The following is a 19,804-nucleotide window of genomic DNA, read 5'->3' on the forward strand; positions in this document are numbered from 1 at the left end:
CAACAGCCTTGGGTGATAACAGGCATGCGTGACGTATGTGTCTGGTAAACTTTTTCTTGCTCATACTTCCTCTGTAAGTTAGGGGGGTGAGAATGGCTCCAGGGGCAGTGTTGTGTTCTTTGTGTGAGATGTGGGAATTCAGGGAGACCTCCAGCCTCCCGGATAACCACACCTACACCAGGTGCACCGAGCTGCAGCTCCTCAGAGAGCGTGTCAAAGAACTGGAGCTGCATCTCAATGACCTTCAGCTCATAAGGGGAACTGAGGAGATGATAGATAGGAGCAACGGGGGACGCAGCCACCCCTAGGTTGCAGAAGGCAGCTGAGTAGGTGATTGTCAGGAGAGGGAAGGGAAATGGGCAGCTGGTACAGAGTATTCCTTTGGCTGATCCCCTCAAAAACAAGTATACCATTTTGGATACTGTTGGGGGTGGAATGACCTACCAGGAGATCTGCAGTGAATGGCTCTCTGGCACTGTGGCTCAGAAAGGAAGGGGGAAGAAGAGGACTGCAGTGGTGACAGGAGATTCCATAGTTAGAGAAGTAAGTAGGAGAGTCCGTGGGCACGATAGAGAGCCCCAGGTGTCAGGGTCACAGATGACTCGGATTGTGTCCACGATGTTCTAAATGGGGAGGGTGAGCAGCCAGAGGTCTTGGTGCATATTGGTACCGATGATATAGGAGGGAAGATCGAGGAGGTCCTAAAGAGAGAATTTAGGAAGCTCAGTAGAAAGCTGAGAAGTAAGACTTCCAGGGTAGCAATCTATTGCTGCCTGTGCCAGATGCCAGTGAGGGCAAGAATAGAATGATTTGGCAGGTGAACGCGTTGCTGGGGAACTGGTGCAGGGGGCAGGGTTTCAGATTTATGGGTCATTGGGATCTCTTCTGGGGAAGCTATGACCTGTAGAAAAAGGGACAGGCTACACTTGTACCGAGGGGTTCAACATACTTGCAGACAGGTTTGCTAGATTTGTTGGGGAGTGTTTGATTTGGCAGGGGGATGGGAACAGGAGAGAGAGGGCTGAGGAAAGGGATGCTGGTTTACAAGCAGAGGGAGTGGAAAGTGAGACTGTCAGGAAGGACTGGCAGATGACAGGGCAAAATTTCAGTCAGCAGGACAGGCTGCAATGTAAAAGGGGGACAAAATTGAAGAGGGGGACAAATACAGGACTGAAAGTGTTATATTTGAATGCACTCAGTATACGGAATAAAGCAGATGATCTTGCAGCACAGTTAGAGTCTGGTGGGTATGATGGAGTCACGGCTGAAAGACGATTGTAGTTGGGAGCTTAATATCCAAGAATACATGATCTATCAAAAGGATAGGCAGGTAAACTGAGGAGGCGGAGTGGCTCTGCTGGTGAAAAATGAAATAAATTCCTTAGGAAGAGGTAACATAGGATTAGGAGATTGAATCCTCAAGGGCAGAGTTAAGAAACTGCAAGGGTAGGAAGGCCTTTATGGGAGTTATTTACAGGCCTCTGAACTGCAGCCAGGATGTGGTCTACAAATTACAGCAGGAGGTAGAAAAAACATGTCATAAAGACAAAGGCATGTCGATAGGCAGATAGATTGGGAAAATCAAGTAGATGCTAGATCCCAAGAGGAAGAATTTGTGGAATGCCTATGAGATGACTTTTTACAGCAGCTTGTGGTTGAGCCCACTAGGGGATCAACAATTCTGGTTTGGGTGCTGTGTGATGAACTGGATATGATTAGGGAGTTTAAGGTAGTGGAAACCGTAGGGGCTTGTGATCATAACATGATAGGATTCACCCTGCAATTTAAGAGGGAGAAGCTAAAGTCAGATGTATCAATATTACAGTGGAGTAAAGGAAATTACAGAGGCATGAGAGAGGAGCTGGCCATAGTTGATCGAAGGGAACTCTAGCAGGCATGGAGTGTCTGGAAGCAATTTGGAAAGCGCAGCATAGATACATCTTGAAGAAGAAAAAGTATTCTAAAGGCAGGATAAAGCAACCGCTGCTGACAAGGGAAGGTAAAACCAATATAAAAGCAAAAAAGAGGGCATAGAGCAAAAATTAGTGGGAAGTTAGAAGACTGAATTTTTAAAAGCCAAAAGAAGGTAACTAAAAATACATACAGGAAGAAAAGATGAAATATGAAGGTAAGTTAGCCAATAATATCAAAAATGATATCAAAAGTTTTTTTTCAGATATATAAAGAGTAAAAGAGAGTCAAGACTAGATATTGGACCTCTAGAAATGATGCTGGAGAGATAGTAATGGGGGACAAGGGAATAGTGAACCAACTGAATAAGTATTTTGCATCAGTTGTCACTATGGAAGGCACTAGTGGTATGTTGGATGTTCGAGAGTGTCAGGAGGCAGAAGTGAGTGCTGGAGTGCTGTTGCTATTACTAGGGAGATGGTGCTTGGGAAACTGAAAGGTCTGAAGGTAAATAAGTCACCCGGACCTGATGGACAACATCCAGGGGTTCTAAAAGAGGTGGCTGAAGAGATTGTGGAGGCATTGGCAATGATCTTTCAACAATCAATAGAGTCTGGCATGGTTCCAAAGGACTAGAAAATTGCAAATGTCACTCCACTCTTCAAGAAGGAAGGGAGGCAGAATGAAAGAAATTATAGGCCAGTTAACACACATCAAAGTTGCTGGTGAACGCAGCAGGCCAGGCAACATCTCTAGGAAGAGGTGCAGTCGACGTTTCAGGCCGAGACCCTTCGTCAGGACTAACTGAAGGAAGAGCTAGTAAGAGATTTGAAAGTGGGAGGGGGACTGTACTTCTTCGTAGAGATGCTGCCTGGCCTGCTGCGTTCACCAGCAACTTTGATGTGTGTTGCTTGAATTTCTAGCATCTGCAGAATTCCTCGTGATAGGCCAGTTAGTTTGACTTCAGTGTTGGGAAGATGTTGGAGCCGATTGTTAAGTATGTGAATTTGGGGTACTTGGAGGCACATTGCAAAATAGGCTGAAGTCAACATGGTTTCCTTAAGGGAAAATCTTGCCTGACAAATCTGTTGGAATTCTTTCAAGAAATAACAAGCAGAATGGGCAAAAGAGAATCAGTGGACGTTGTGTATATGGATGTCAACCATATGGCTGCTAAAGAAGTTAAGAGCCCATACTAGCATGGATAGAGCACTGGCTGATTGGCAGGAGGCAAAGAATGGGAGTAAATTGATCCTTTTCAGATTGGCTGCCAGTGACTAGTGGTGTTCCACAGTGATCAGTGTTGGATCTGCTTTGTTTTACATTGTATGTCAATGATTTCGATGATGAAATTGATGGGTGTGTGGCCGTGTTGCCGTGTTTGCAGACCATACCAAGGCAGGTGGAGGGGCAGGTAGTGTTAAGAAAGCAGAGTGGCTACAGAAGGACTTAGACAGATCAGGAGAATGGGCAAAGTGGTGGCAGATGGAATACAGTATGGGGAAGTGTATAGTCATGCACTTTGGTAGAATGAATAAAGGCATAGACAACTTAGTAAACACGGAGGAAATTTTTAAAAATTGCAGGTACAAAGAGATTTGTGAGTCCTTGTGTAGGATTCCCTAAAGGTTAATTTGCAGGTTGAATCAGTGGTGAGGAAGGTGAATTCAATGTTGGCATTCATTTCAAGAGGACTAGAATAAAAAAGCAAGGATGTAATGCTGAGGTTGTATAAGACACTGGTAAGGCCTCATTTGTGAGCAGCTTTGGGCCCCTTATTTAAGAAAGGATGTGCTGAAATTTTTAGAGAGCTGAGAGGAGATTCACGAAATTGATTCTGGGAATGAAAGGTTTATCATATGAGCAGTGACTGAATGCTTTGGGCCTGTACTTCCTGGAATTCATAATAATGAAGGGGTATCTTACTGAAATCTAGCTAATATTGAAAGGCATAGGAAGAGTGGATATGAAGAGGATGTTTCCTTTGGTGGGAGAGTCTAGGACCAAAGGGCACTGCATCAAAATAGAGGGACATCCATTTAGAACGGAAATGAGGAGGTTTTTTTAGCCAGAGGGTGGTAAATCTGTGGAATTCATTGTCACAGGCAGCTGTGGAGACCAGGTCACTGGGTGCATTTAAGGTGAAGGTTGATAAGCTCTTGATTAATCAGGTCATGAAAGGTTATGGGGAGAAGTCAAGAGAATGGGGTTAAGAGGCAAATGGATCAGCCATGGTGAAATGGCGGAGCAGACTCGATGGGACAAATGGCCTAATTCTGCTCCTACGTGTTATGGTCATGTCTGCTTCACCATTCAATAATGTCATGGTCTTACAAACATTTATAAAATTATGAGGGGCACAGATAGACGGAATAGAGTATGTTTCCAGGGTAGGGGAGTCTGAATCTTGAGGGAATAGGTTTAAGGTGAGAGGGGAGAAATTTATAAGGGATCTTGGGAGCAACTTTTTCCACGCAGAGGGTTGTGGTATAAAGAACAAGCTATCAGAGAACGGGGTACAGTTACAACATTTAAAAGACATTTGGAGAGGAATGTGGATAAGAAAGGGATCAGGGCAAAGGGGATTAGAGTACATGGGATTTTGTTTTGTCATGGACAATTAGGCTGAAGGAAACAAGGGTTTGGATCCATGCAGTGCACTCTAAGAATGCAGCATTGTGTCTGAGTTTCATTACTTATTAGCAGCATCGGAATTTTTGATCCAATGTGACCTGGAAATTGGTGTTGGTATTGAAGGTGAGGGGTGTAGTTTTAGACTACAAGATGATACTGACTGACAGGTAAGAAGATTGTAGAATAAGTAGTAACTGCTTCAGAAACAGGCCCTTCAGCCCGACTGTCCATGCCGACAAGATTTCTGACCAAGCTAGTCTTATTTACTTGTGTATGGCCTAAATGTCTCTAAGCCTTTTGTGTCCAGGTACTTGCTCAAGTTTCTGTAAGATGCTGTTAATGTATCTGCATCAGTCACTTACCCATTTCAGGTAGTGACCATCATCTTGGTGAAAGAATTGCTCCTCAGTTTCCTATTAAATCTTCCTTCTCACCTTAATCCTATGTCCTCTAGTTCTTAATTTCCCTCCCTGGAATAAAGACGGTCACCTTCATGACTTTATACACCTCTATAAGATGCTGCCTCATTCTCCTGCACTCCAATGAATAAATCTCACCTTCTCTCTGTCACTCAGTCCCTTGAGTCCTTGTAAATCTCCTCTGCACTCTTTCCATCTTAATCATATCTTTCCTATTCCATGGTGAGCTAAACTGAAAACAATATAACAAATGCGGTCTCACCAACATCTTGTACAGCTGCAGATTAATATCCTAGCTTCAGTGCCCTGACTGATAAAGGCCAGCATGCCAAAAGTCTCCTTTCCCCCATCTGCCTTTGCCGCCATTTTCAAGATGCCTGTACTCCTAGGTCCCTCTGTTTCACAACCCTCCCAGGGCCCCATTACGATCATTCTACTGAGCTTTCAGACAGGAGGAGTCCTAGACTGGTGAATGTGGGAAGCCACCTATAATAAAAGGCTATGGAGGGGGTGTTTCAGACTAGAGGGTCGTCCTTTTAGAATGGAGATGAGGAGGAATTTCTTTAGCCGGAGAGTGGTGAATCTGTGGAATTCTTTACCACAGGCAGCTGTGGAAGCCAAATCTTTATATATATTTAAGGCAGAGGCCAATTGATTCTTGATTGGCCAGGGCATCAAGAGATACGGGGAGAAGGCAGGAGTTTGGGCCCAAGAGGAAAATTGGATCAGCCATGATGAAATGGCAGATCAGACTCAATGGGCCAAATGGCCTAATTCCGTTCCTGCGAGGGGTGATTGATAAGTTCGTGGCCTAAGGTAGAAGGAGTCAATTTTAGAAAACCTATCACATTTATTTTTCAACATAGTCCCCTCCTACATGTACACACTTAGTCCAGCGGTCGTGGAGCATACGGATCCCTTCTTTGTAGAAGTGGCCCACAGCAGGGGTGATTGATAAGCTTGTGGCCTGAGGTAGAGGGAGATGAGTTATTAACTTCAAACTTTCTGTGTAATCACTCAAAGAGTTGAACTGTACGTGCATGTAACGGGAGCGTCTTGGACCTCCAGGTGGTCCATAGCAGAGGTGATTGATAAGTTAGTGGCCTAAGGCAGAAGGAGATGAGTTGTACAGCTCTCGTTACATGCACGTGAAGTTCAACTCTTTGAGTGAAAATGCAGAATGTTTGAAGTTAATAACTCATCTCCTTCTACCTTAGGCCACAAACTTATCAATCACCCCTGCTGTGGACCACTTCTGGAGGTCCAAGACGCTGACTTCTACAAAGAAGGGATCCGTATGCTCCACGACCGCTGGACTAAGTGTGTGAATGTAGGAAAAATAAATGTGCTATGTTTTCTAAAATTGACTCCTTCTACTTTAGGCCACAAACTTATCAATTACCCCTCGTATATCTTAAGAGAAAAGTTAAAAATGTGACACAGGTAACTTCAAACTGTTAAAGTAGGCAGGGAAACAACATCCCAGCAGCTTGCTTATCCTGTCAGGACTTGCTCCCTCCCCCACAATTCTCGCATTCACTTCTGCAGCAACAGCAGAGCAATGGCCCATTACAGGTCAGGAGTGAGAGGAAAGAAACACAGAGAGAGACCATCCTTCAAAATATTCCCTGGCTTTTACCTCAGCCACACACAGACACAGCCACCTTTCTCTTCCCACACGTGTCGATGATTGCCAACATGCTCAAACGTGATGGGGAATATGTGCCAGAACTGCAGTGTCCTGGGAGACACTTTCTTATTGGAATGGGTGTGTGGGATTACAAGAATGGTGTCTAATGAGACTCTGGCAGGAAGATTGTGTATCTGGAAATTATTGAAGGAGATTTCTTTGAAATGGTTTCTCACAGATTACACACATTCCTGCCAGTACAAACAATAAACAGCTGGATCTTTCCGAGATGAACATCTGTATGAATATTCCTCTTGGTTGATGACAAGTCAGCAGGGTTTCATCAGGAAATGATCACCACTATGATCTACATTGCATGATTTGTACATAAATGCCGATCTAACTAGTTACAGGATAATTTACAATGACCAATTAACCTATTAATCAGTACGTCTTTAGACTGTGGGAGGAAACCAGAGCACCTGGAGGAAACCCATGCAGTCATGGGGAGAATGTACAAACTCCTTACAGTGGCAGGAACTAAACCCAGGTCACTGGTACTGCAAAGCTTTGTGCTAGCCACTACACTAATGTGCTATCCCACTCTCTGTAAACTAGAGATGTGCATGAAAATCCCAGATCAGCAGTTGTTGAGATACCCAAACCACCCAGTCTGGCATTCCATGATCAAAGTCACTTAGATCACATTTTGACCATCAGACTTTAAGACACAAGAACAGATTCAGGCTACTTGGCCCATCGAGTCTGCTCTGCCATTCCATCATGGCTGATTTATTGTCCATCTCAACACTATTCTCCTGCCTTCTCCTCATAGTCTTTAATGCCCTAATTAATCAAGAACCTATCAATCTTAAATATACCCAATGACTTGGCCTGCACAGCCATCTGTGGCAATGATTTCCACAGATTCACCACCCTCTGGCTAAAGAAATTTTCCCTCATCTCTGTTCTAAATGGATGTTCCGCAAATCTGAGGCTGTGCCCTCTGGTCCTAGAATCCCCCACTAGGAAACATCTTCTACTCTGTCTAGGCCTTTCAGTATTTGATTGGTTTCAATGAGATGCCCCCTCATTCTAATAAACTCCAGTGAGTACAGACCCAGAGCTGTCAAACGCTCCTCATATGTTAACCCTTTCATTCCTGGGGTTATTCTTGTGAACCTTGCCTGGATCCTTTCCAATGCCAACACATCTTTTCTCAGATAAAACTGCTCACATTACTCCACAAGTGCGGCCTGACCAATGCCTTAGCGTTACATCCTTGCTTTTTGTATTCTTGTCCTCTGGAAATGAATGCTCACATTACGTTTGCCTTCCTTACCACCAACTCAACCTGCAAGTTAACCTTTCGGGAATCCTGCATAAGGACTCCGAAGTTTCTTTCCACTTCTGATTTTTGAATTTTCTTTCTGTCCAGAAAATAGCCCACACCTTTATTCCTCCTGCGGAAGTGCACGGTCATGCACTTTCCTACACTACATTTCATCTGCCACTTTTTTTGTCGATCCCCCCTATCTGTCTAAGTCATTCTTCAGTTCCCCTGCTTACTCAACACTACCTGCCCCGCTTCCTATCTTTGTATCATAGAAACATAGAAACATAGAAAATAGGTGCAGGAGTAGGCCATTCGGCCCTTCGAGCCTGCACCGCCATTTATTATGATCATGGCTGATCATCCAACTCAGAACCCAGCCTTCCCTCCATACCCCGTGACCCCTGTAGCCACAAGGGCCATATCTAACTTCCTTTTAAACATAGCTAATGAACTGGCCTCAACAGTTTGCTGTGGCAGAGAATTCCACAGATTCACCACTCTCTGTGTGAAGAAGTTTTTCCTAACCTCGGTCCTAAAAGGCTTCCCCTCTATCCTCAAACTGTGACCCCTCGTTCTAGACCTCCCCAACATCGGGAACAATCTTCCCGCATCTAGCCTGTCCAATCCCTTTAGGATCTTATACGTTTCAATCAGATCCCCCCTCAATCTTCTAAATTCCAACGAGTACAAGCCCAGTTCATCCAGTCTTTCTTCATATGAAAGACCTGCCATCCCAGGAATCAATCTGGTGAACCTTCTTTGTACTCCCTCTATGGCAAGGATGTCTTTCCTCAGATTAGGGGACCAAAACTGCACACAATACTCCAGGTGTGGTCTCACCAAGGCCTTGTACAACTGCAGTAGTACCTCCCTGCTCCTGTACTCGAATCCTCTCGCTATAAATGCCAGCATACCGTTCGCCTTTTTCACCGCCTGCTGTACCTGCATGCCCATCTGCAAACTTGACCACAAATCCATTAATGCTGTCATTCAAATCGTTGACAGATAACGCGAAAATAAGTGGTCCCAATACCAACCTGTGGCATACTACTATTCACCAGCAGCAAACCAGAAGAGGCTCCCTTTATTCCCATTCTTTGCCTCCTGCCAGTCAGCCAATCTTCTATCCATGCTAGTACCTTTCCAATCTTTATTTATCTGAAAAAAACTTTGTAATCCATTTTATATTATTGGCTAGCTTGCCTTCATATTTCTCTTTATGACTTTTTTAGTTGCATTCTGTTGGTTTTTGAACTTCCCAATCCTCTACCTTCCCACTAATCTTTGCTATATTGTATGGCCTCTCTTTTGCTTTGGTTTTCCTCTGACTTCCTTGTCAGCCATGGTTGCCTCATCCTCCCTTTAGAATACTTCATCTTAGGGATGTATCTTTCCTGCGCCTTCCAAATTTCACCCCCCCCCCCGTAACATCTGGCATTGCTGTTCTGCTGTCACCTGTTCCAGCTCCTCTCTCATGCATCTGCAACTCCCTTTACTCCAGTGTTATACTGATACATCTGATTTAGCTTCCCTTTCTCAAACTGCAGGGCGAATCCAATCATATTATGATCACTGCCTGCTAAGGGTTCCTTTACCTTAAGCTCGCTAATCAAATCCCAGTCATTACATAACAGCCAACGCAGAGTTACTGTTCCCCTAGTGGGCTCAACCTCAAGCTGCTCTAAAAAGTCATCTCGCAGGCATTCTACAAATTTCCTTTCTTGGGACCCAGCTCCAACCTAATCTACTGCAGACTGAAATCCCCCATGATTACTACAACATTGCCCTTTTTGCATGCTTTTTCTATCTCCCATTGTTACTTGCAGCAACATCCTGGATAATATTCGGAAGCCTGTATATAACTCCCATCAGGATATTCTTACACTTGCAGTTTCTTGCCTCTACCCACAAGGATTCTACATCTTATGATCCTATGTCACCTCTCTCTAAGGCTTTGATTTCATTTTTTAACAACAGAGCCACACCGCCCCCTCTGTGTACCTGCCTGTCCTTTTGATATAATGTATATCCTTGGACGTTGCGCTCCCAACTATGATCTTCTTTCAGCCACAATTCATTAATGCTCAAATCATCATACCTAACTGTACCACAAGATCATCTACCTTATTCTGTATATTGTGTACATTCAAATATATCACCTTCAGTCTTGTATTCACCACCCTTTTTGATTTTGGCCCTGTGTTAACTCATCCCACTGACTGCAATTTTGTCCTATGATCTGCCTGTCCTTCCTCACAGCCTCACTGCACACTGCATCTAGTTGTATACCGACTGCCCCATCATCAGCCCTATCACTCCGATTCCAATTCCCCTGCCAAACCCTGCCCAACAGCTCTAGCAACCCTGCTTTCATGGACATTGCCCCCACCCCCCTTGGGTTTAGGTATAAACCATACTTTTTGTACAGGTTATACAAAAAGTATAACAGGTGTCAGGGAGGGGTAGTATCTCTGGTGGGGGAACATCGCGTCCTTTTCAAGGTGGTTAGTCCACCTTTGGTTCTCACCTGTGGCTCCCCGTAGCTGTTTGCATGCGACAGCGGCCACACCCCGGGCAACGGCTTCGACAAGCCGGCTAAACCAGGTGAGGGTAGCCAATGAGTCTCAGTCTCTCAGTGAGATAGAGAGTTGTCTATCCCAGCATGTGAAGACAGACTCTGGCGGATTGAGCGGACGAGACCAATGGAAGGTCCAACGGTCAAGAAGCCGGTCTCTGCAACGTGTAGAGCAGGACAAGACACAGAAGACGTCCTGGTCATCCACTGCGCCTAGTCCCTTCTCCAGTCGTCTCGACTCTTGTCTTGCCACTGGATCCAGATAGGAATTGGGAAGAGAGAGTGAGGCTGACACTGCGCAACTCTCCCTCATTTAAATCCAAATCATGCGCTAGTCTCGACATCACCATCATCAAAATGGTGTCGAGGTCTTCATCGACGACGGCGATGGACGAACAACATACCTTCCCCAGAAGAGATCCCATTGATCCATAAATCTGAAGCCCTGTCCCCCATCCACACTGATTCTTCAGCCTTGCACTCATCTGCTAAGTTATCCTATTCTTACGGTCACCAGCACGTGGCACAGACAGCAGTCCAGAGATTACTACCCTGGAGGTCCTGCTTTTCAGCTGTCTGCTTAACTGCCTATATTCTCTATTTAGGACTTCTTCCCTTTTCCTACCTATGTTGCTGGCACCAATATGTAGCATGACTTTCAGCTGTCCACCCTCCCCCTTTACAATGTCATGGACCCAAACCGAGACAAACCTTATTGGCACCTGGGAGGCATCATACCATCTGGGTGTCTCTTTCCCATGCATAGAATTTGCTTTCTGCTGCACCGCTCTAATCCTCTATCACTACTGCACTCTGAGCCACAGATCCAGACTCAGTGCCAGAGACCAGATCGCTGTGGCTTCCCCCGGTAGGTAGAACCCCACCCCCCACCGCAACAGTATCCAAAGTAGTATAGTTATTGAGCCACTCTGTACTAGCTGTCTATTCCCTATCCTTCTGACAGTTACCCAAGTTCCTGCCTCCTGTGACTTAGGGGTGACTGCTTCCCTTTAGCTCTGATCTATCACCACCTCATTTTCCCATATGAGACAGAAGTCATTGAGGTGCAGCTCTATTTCCTTAACACGTTCTCTAAGGAGCTGTAACTCAATGCAGTTACACAGATGTAGTTATCAGGGAGACTCGAGGTCTTTCAAAGTTCCCACAAATCGTACAAAGAACATAACACTACCTGCAGAGCTAGTCTCAATGCACTAGCTATGTACTAGTAAAAAAAACTTACTAGTAACTTATTTAGAACCCACGCCTGTTGTCGCCTAAGCCTGTTGAGCCAAAGCTGGGCCACTCTGACACTGTCCCTCTCCAACAATAGCCGCTCCACTTACAGCTCTTTTCTTTTTATTAGTCCTGCGCTGACTGCAGCCCACCAAAAGCGAGTTGAAATGCACCCAAGTTCTTTTCAAACCATGCACTGCATCACCAACGAATGACCTCTTGCACTGGTTGCAACCTGCTGAAAAACACCCGAGCTCTTTTAAATCCTTGCACTGCGTCACCAGTGAACGACCTCTGGCATTGATTTCAGCCCGCCAAAAAAGATTCTTCCTCATTTTGCTGTTTGGTCTGCAGAACAACTGATTATTATTATTATTATTATTATTATTATTTTTCTTCTTCTTCTTCTTCTTCTTCTTCTTCTTCTTCTTCTTCTTCTTCTTCTTCTTCTTCTTCTTCTTCTTCTTCTTCTTCTTCTTCTTCTTCTTCTTCTTCTTCTTCTTCTTCTTCTTCTTCTTCTTCTCCTCCTCCTCCTCCTCCTCCTCCTCCTCCTCTCCGTAGGATGTATAATTAGTTATAGAACTTCAAGGAACTCAAATTCTCAAATACAACCTAGTCTCACTTATAAACTGAATGATAGACTCTTAAATCAGATGTTGATTCTCTTGATGGCCAAACAAAGATTGAATAGAAAACCAAAGTAAATTTAAGCCAGATAGCCTCTTGAACAACATGCTTCTTTCGATTTTGTATCAATTCCAGCTCAGCAAAACATGCTGGACTGTCTCTGGACTACCACAGTCACATAATCCAGTAGGATGTTTTCCTATTATCTTTAAATAATAGTGTAGTCCACAATGCCCCAACCTAAGTCTTGTAAATTTCACCATATCTCTACGACTTAAAAGGTAACAGTCTGAGACCTTTTTAACTAGTGGGTGACTAGAAAAATAATGCCTGCCCCTTAATTCATTTTTCCAATCCTCCTGTCACCACTTCTCTATACCTTTTTTAATCCTACTTCTCAATTCTGCTCTGCCTAGGGGAACTCTCATTTCTTCTTGCCTGCTCTGTAAGGAAGACTTTGCAATGCCATCTGCAATTTCATTTCCCTCCACCCCAGCATGCCCAGGTATCCATGAAAATCTAATTGCACAACCCATCTTCCCTATTCTAAACAAGACTAAGAGAATCTCAATAACTATGTCAGGATGAGCTTTTGATTTATTCCCTTTTATAGACTCTAAGGCAGCAGCAGAATCCAAAGAGAACCTGAATCCCTTGAGCATGCCTGCAAGCTTTCATGCATTGAGTTGCTGCCACATGATTGGCTAATTATATATTTGTATTAACATACAGGCATGCCCAATAAAGAGGTTACTAGCTGTAAGTTTGTTACAAATTTGCACCATTTCCTCATCTATCATCTAATCTAATTGATGTTCCCTAGTCCATGTTAATCAACTGTGTGTTAGGATCTGCTTTTATGAACATTTCAAACAAATTTTGACATTCTTTTCACACTCACAGGTAAGATGTGAAATTCTATCATGTTATGATCACTGTTTTCCAGAGTACTTGTTACCATTTGATCATGAAATAATTGGGTAGCCTCACACATGATCAGATCAACAAATAACCTGCATCCTAGTTGGGTCCCAATTATATTGCTCTAAGAATTTGCATTGAATATTCTCAATTAACTCCATTTGAAAATTCTGCTAAAATATAGAATCAAATACTATGATAACAATATGATTCAAAAACTTTGACAACAAATCCATTCAAACCCCTCCCCAGTCACAAAAAATCTAATCAAAATGACAGGACCAAATTTATCTGAACTCCCAGAAACAAATACGTTCAATAACTTAGTAAGAAATCCAGTTGGAAACCCCAGTAACAGTTCAAAGTTCAAAGCAAATATATTATAAAAGTACATGAAAGTCATCATATATAACCCTGTGATTCATTTCCTTGTGAGCATTCACAGTAAATACAAAAAACACAGTAAATACAAAAAACACAGTAGAATCAATACAAGACAGACCAACAACCAATGTTTAAGAGGCAACAAACTGCGCAAATATAAAAGAGGAAAAAATAAAATAACAATAATAAATAAATAAGCAATAAATATTGAGAACGTGAGATGAAGATTCCATAGTTTGTGGTGTCAGTTCAGTGTTGGGGTGAGTTAAGTTAGCTGCTCTGGTTCAAGAACCTGATAGTTGAGAGGTAATGACTGTTCCTGAGCCTGGTGGTGTGAGTCCTGAGGCTCCTGTATTTTCTTCCTGATGGCAGCAGTGAGAAGAGGGCGTGGCCTGGGTGGTGGATGTCCTTGATGATAGATGCTGCTTTCTTGCGACAGCACTCCATGTCGATGTGGTCAGTGGTAGGGGGGGCTTGGGCTGTACTTACTATTTTCTGTAGGATTTTCCATTCAAGGATGTTGGTGTTTCAATACCAGGCCTTGATGCAACCAGTCAATATACTCTCCACCACACATCTATAGAAGTTTGTCAACATTTTACATTACATGCCAAATCCTGGCAAACTCCTTAGAAAGTAGAAAGCCATGCCTTCTTTGTAATGGTCCTTCCATGCTGAACCCAGGACAGGTTCTCTGAAATGATAACACTGAGGAATTTAAAGTTACTGACATTCACCACCTCGGATCCCCTGACGAGGACTGGCTCGTGGACCTCTGGTTTCCTCCTCCTGTATTCAATAATCAGCTCCTTGGTTTCACTGATGTTGAGTGAGAGTTATTCTGTGACACCATTCAACCAGATGTTCAATCTCCCTCCTATATGCTGATTCATCCCCTCCTTTGATTTGGCCAATGTCAGCAAACTTAAATATAGTAGTGGAACTGTGCTTAGCCTGACAGTCATAAGTATAAAGTGAGTAGAGCAGGGATCTAAGCACACAGCCTTGTGGTGCACCTGTGCTGATGGTGATTGTGGAGAAGATGTTGTTACCACTGTGAACTGACTGGGGTCTGCAAGTGAGGAAATTAAGGATTCAGTTGCACAAGCAAGTACTGAGGCCGAGGTCTTGATTAGTTTTGAGGGGATGATGGTATGGAATGCTGAGCTGTAGTAAGTGAAGAACATCCTGATGTAGGTATGCACCTTCATTGTCCAGATGTTCCAGGGTTGAGTGAAGAGGCAACGAAATAGCATCTGCTGTAGACCTGTTGTGATGGTAGACAAATTAGAGGAGATCCAAGTCATTCGCAGGCAGAAGTTGATTCTTTTAGGATCAACTTCTCAAAGCACATCATCACAGTGGATGTAAGTGGACGATAGTCATCGAGACACATTACCATGTTCTTCTTGGACACCGGTGTGATTGAAGGTGGCTTAAAGGAGCTGGGCACCTCCGACTGCTGAAGCTCGAGGTTAAAGATGTTAGTGACCACTCCAGTTGATCAGCCGGGTGCTTTCCGTATGTTCACCCTGCTGAAGGATGTTCTCACATCGGCCTCAGAGACTGAAATACAGGGTCACTGGGGGCTGTGGGAGTTCGTGAACGTGCCTCCATGTTGTGTTGGTCAAAGTGAGCAGAAACGGTATTGAGCTCAGCTGGGGGTGAAGCCCTGTTGTCACCTCTGTCGACTGGAGGTGATAGCATTCAAGCCCTGCCACAGCTGTTAAGCATCCTCCTACGATTCTAGTTTGGTTCGAAATTTCCACTTCGCATGTGGGATGGCTTTCCAAGGATTGTATCTGGTCCTCGTGTATTTTACTTGGCCACCAGACCCCAACACCACTGTTGTGGCCCTCACTAGATTGCAGACCTCTTGATTCATCCTGTGTTTCTGATTGGGGATTACTCTGTTGATTTTGTGGGGACATTCTCATCTATGTGTTTTTATAAGGTCTGTGACAACTGTGATGTATTCATTCAGATCCTCTGGTGACCCTTTGAACACGGTCCAGTTCACCAGCTCGGAACAATCACATAGCTGCTCCTCTGCCTCCTGCAAACACCTCTTGGTTGTCCTTATCTCTCGAGTGTTAATCTTTAGCCTCTACCTGTACGCAGATAGGACGATATAGTTGTGAACTCCAGTACCAATCAACACCAGCTTGGAGCGGCTAACTGTCATTACACCTCACCCTAGGATCACTCTTCGGTGTGTCTAAGTTCTTTATTATTGCTGGGTCTAAATCCTGGTGCCTCCTAACCAAGAGAGTGCCTTCACCAGAAGGACTGCAGACAGTCCCCTTTACTTCTCCAAGAAATTGGAACTGTCTGTTGAATGTTTGTTTGCTGAGAAACATGCCTGTCCTTGAAGAAAACCCAATTCAAAACCACCTATCAAACAGATGCCTGCACTGGTCTCAGTTTTAAGGTCAGCATCATCCCAGTTCTCTCAAAAATTGCCTATGGGCTTCCTGTTGGCCAGAAAGTTGGTCAGAAGTTGGTTTCTCCAAGTGAGTTCCAAACTTGGTACAACCATGGATCCAAAAAATCAAGGAGACACTGGAAGATGTCATGAAATGCGAAGGTCAATGAGAGGGGTTAGGATGTGAACAGTCCCCTATTCACCATCTATAAAATAATTTTGCATGATTTATTTATTTAGGGATACAGTGCAGAATAGGCCCCTCAGACCCTGTGAGCTGCACCGGCTAGCAACCCCCGACAATATCCAATTTTAACTCTAATCCAGTCATGGGAAAATTTACAGTGACAATTAACCTACTACCAGAAATGTCTTTGGACTGTGGGAGGAAACAGGAGCACCCAGAGAAAACCCACACATTCCATCTACAAGCTCCTTACAGAGGATAGCTAGATTTAGCTCCGAACTCTGAGCCCTGAGCTGTAATAGTGTCATTCTAACTGCTGTGGTGTCCGGGAGGAACAGTATGGATCAATCTGGGGACTTTCCTTTGGGTCAGTTAACTTGAGGTTTGATTGGCAGTGAGTTCTCCAGCACTCTGCCAAAGTGGATGAGACATGTCTGGCACTTTAACTTATGGTCAATTAGAGCCATCAGAATGTTAAAAGCTGGTGGATCCCTGAAGGCACAACCCCAGTCAAGATTACAAAGCCTAGGAATCTGGAACAGTGTTTACCCCTTACCTCCTCAAATCACGGTTACACATAAAATATTGTGTACATTACAGTGTTTTGTTTATCAGACTAATGTGTACATCAGGGCAGTGAGTACATCAGGGCAGTGTGTACATCAGGGGATTGTGTACATCGAGGAGTGTGTACATCAGGGGATTGTGTACATCGGGGAGTGTGTACATCAGGGGATTGTGTACATCCAGTGGGTTTGTACATCAGGGGATTGTGTACATAGGGGAGTGTGTACATCAGGGGATTGTGTACATCAGGTGAGTGTGTACATCAGGGGCGTGTGTACATCCAGTGGATTTGTACATCAGGGGAGTGTGTACATTGTTGAGGGACTGAAGGACAGAAAGGAAGGTCACATGATATTGTTAATAAATGTTCCATTTCTCAGCATCATTTCCCTTCACCAAAGATTTTATGTCTGTGTCAGATATTTAGTTGAATTGATATTTTGGCGATGCAGTTGATTGCTCGTGTTGAATGTCTTTCCCTTTTTTTACCTGCAGGCGTTTACACTTCCCAGAATGGGCCATGGCTTCAGCCTGAACTCCATGTCAGCATCTTTTGCAGATGTGTATGATATCCCAACGTCCCATGCTTCCAGAATGCAGGACAGCCAGGTAATGTAAAGAAATCCTGATTGCATGGACCATCAACCCTGAGGGTGCATATAAGGGCCTTAATACAAAAAACTAAGGATGGGTTCTGGCTTGTCCAATTTCAGCTATCTAGCCACAATGCATGGATGTGCGTCTAGGCTTCCAACCAGGACCTGCCTGAGCCACAGCTTTGGGTAGGCCCCTCCTCTTCGGAACGAAGGAGGATGAGAGTTGACTTGATGGAGATATTTAAGGGTGATAAGAGGTGTAGATTGAGTGGATAGCCAGTGCTTTTTCCTGGGGCAGGAATGGCTAATGTAAGAGGACAGAATTTTTTATTACACCGAGTTGTGAATGAGTGGAATATGCTACCTTGGGTGATTGCAGAGGCAGATATATTAGGGACATTTAAGAGACTCTTAAATGAGACAGGCAGATGGAGGTGCCGGAGGTGTACTGTATTTAATATTTCAGTAATATTTGAGCAATATTGTAAATATAATCTTTCATTAAGTATTCTTGTTTTTTTAAAAATAATTCACTTTGGATCATATGCAAAAGTACGTGAATGGCATATGTCATCATGCTGCCGTGTCATATGCATGCACCTTGCTGAAAGTAAAAGCGGTTAGACTCACATTCTGGACTCCCTTGTCTTGCTTCCTATTATTTTTATATTTTGGAGTTACAAACTGTAACAGTGGTGACAAGGAAGTGTTTAATGAACCCACGATGACTACCTACCTGTTGAAATGTAGTGAAGTATTCTATTAGTAAAAACTAGCAGTGCCACACGTTTCTTCTGAAAAGGAGGCAGTTTAAGAAAAAGGCAGAAAACAGGTACATTCACAGTTCATAAACAGTGAGTGCCTGGTGATAATAATCATAAATTTAAAAACTCAGAAATGACTGGCTATATTGGAAAGATAGATGCGTTCGATTACACAAGGGATGACTGGAATATGTACAGTGAGCAAATTGAGCAGTATTATGAAAAAAATGAAATAGCCAATGTGAAGCATGTGCCTGTTTTACTGACTGTAATAAGTGGGAAAACATGTAGCTTACTTAGAAGTTTAACTAGTCCAACCTAACCAGCTGAAAACAGCTTTGCTGATATTGTGAAAGAAACAGGAATATTTAGAACTAAAAAGATTGTTGATTGTGGTACGCTTTAGATTAGATTATGAGGACACTCAGTCCTCATTTACTGTCATTTAGAAATGCATGCATTAAGAAATGATACAATGTTCCTCCAGAGTGATATCACAAAAAAACAGGACAAACCAAAGACTAACACTGACAAGACCACATAATTATAACATATAGTTACAGCAGTGCAAAACAATACCATAATTTGATAAAGAGCAGACCATGAGCACGGTAAAAAAAAGTCTCAAAGTTCCGATAGTCCCGATAGCAGGTGGCAAAAGGGAGAAACTCTCCCTGCCATAAACCTCCAGGCGCCAACAACTGCCGATGCATTGGAAGCACCCAACCACAGACGACTCTGAGTCTGTCCAAAAACTTCGAGCCTCCGACCAGCCCTCCGACACAGCCTCCCGAGCACCATCCTCTGCCGAGTGCTTCAACCCCACCCCGGCCGCTGAGCAACAAGCAAAACTGAGGACTTGGGGCCTTCTCCTCCTGAGATTCTGGATCACACATAGTGGCAGCGAAGAAGGCATTTCAGAAGTTTCTCCAGATATTCCTCCATGCTCTCACGTCTGTCTCCATCAAAACAGGATTGTGCATGGCACCCTGCTTGACAGATGACAAATATCATTCACTGGAGTGGCCGTTGTGTGCTGCGTTGCGCTGCCATCTTCTCCTCCTCCCTTAGGTTTCCTCAGTGGAATTAAAATGAAGGGGAGTCCATTTCAGCATACGTGGCTGAATTGAAGAGCTTGTCAGTTTGGTAGTGGGTTTAATGATACACTGTGAGATCGCTCGGTTTGTGGAATCATATAAGAAAGCATTCAAAAATGGCTCCTAACTGAAACACAAGCGGTTAAAATTGCTGTATCAATGGAAACTGCAGAGACGCAGTTCAGGAATGGAACTGAGCATGAATGAAATTGCAACGTCTTAACAGAAATTGGCCTTGCTGAACAAATTGTGTTGCTCACATACATCAGACCAATGTAGGTTTAAAGGTGAAACTTGCAGAAAATGCACAAAGTAGGACACATACAAAGAGCATGTCAGCCAGACAAAAATAAATGGACTTCGTAGGCAAGAGTTAAACATAGAAAGTCATGTTGCCGTTTCAAAACAAGCACTAATCTGCATGCTGTTGATGAAAAATCTGATAGTGATGGGAGTGACTCAGGACTAGGTAGCCTTGAGATTTACAATGTAAAC

At 43.8% G+C, this 19,804-nt stretch overlaps 1 protein-coding gene across 3 annotated transcripts in view; it reads left to right on the forward strand.

The window, feature by feature from the left end:
- Positions 1-19,804, forward strand: part of cass4 (Cas scaffold protein family member 4) — a 150,388-nt gene that overhangs the window by 89,737 nt on the left and 40,847 nt on the right. For all 3 annotated transcript variants that reach the window (XM_063041616.1, XM_063041613.1, XM_063041614.1), the window contains exon 3: positions 17,348-17,461. In XM_063041616.1, coding sequence (XP_062897686.1) covers positions 17,348-17,461 — 114 coding nt within the window. The remainder of the gene's footprint in view (positions 1-17,347; positions 17,462-19,804) is intronic.

The sequence above is a fragment of the Mobula hypostoma genome, chromosome 2 (genome assembly GCF_963921235.1).
Source record: "Mobula hypostoma chromosome 2, sMobHyp1.1, whole genome shotgun sequence".
NCBI classification, from domain to species: domain Eukaryota; kingdom Metazoa; phylum Chordata; class Chondrichthyes; order Myliobatiformes; family Myliobatidae; genus Mobula; species Mobula hypostoma.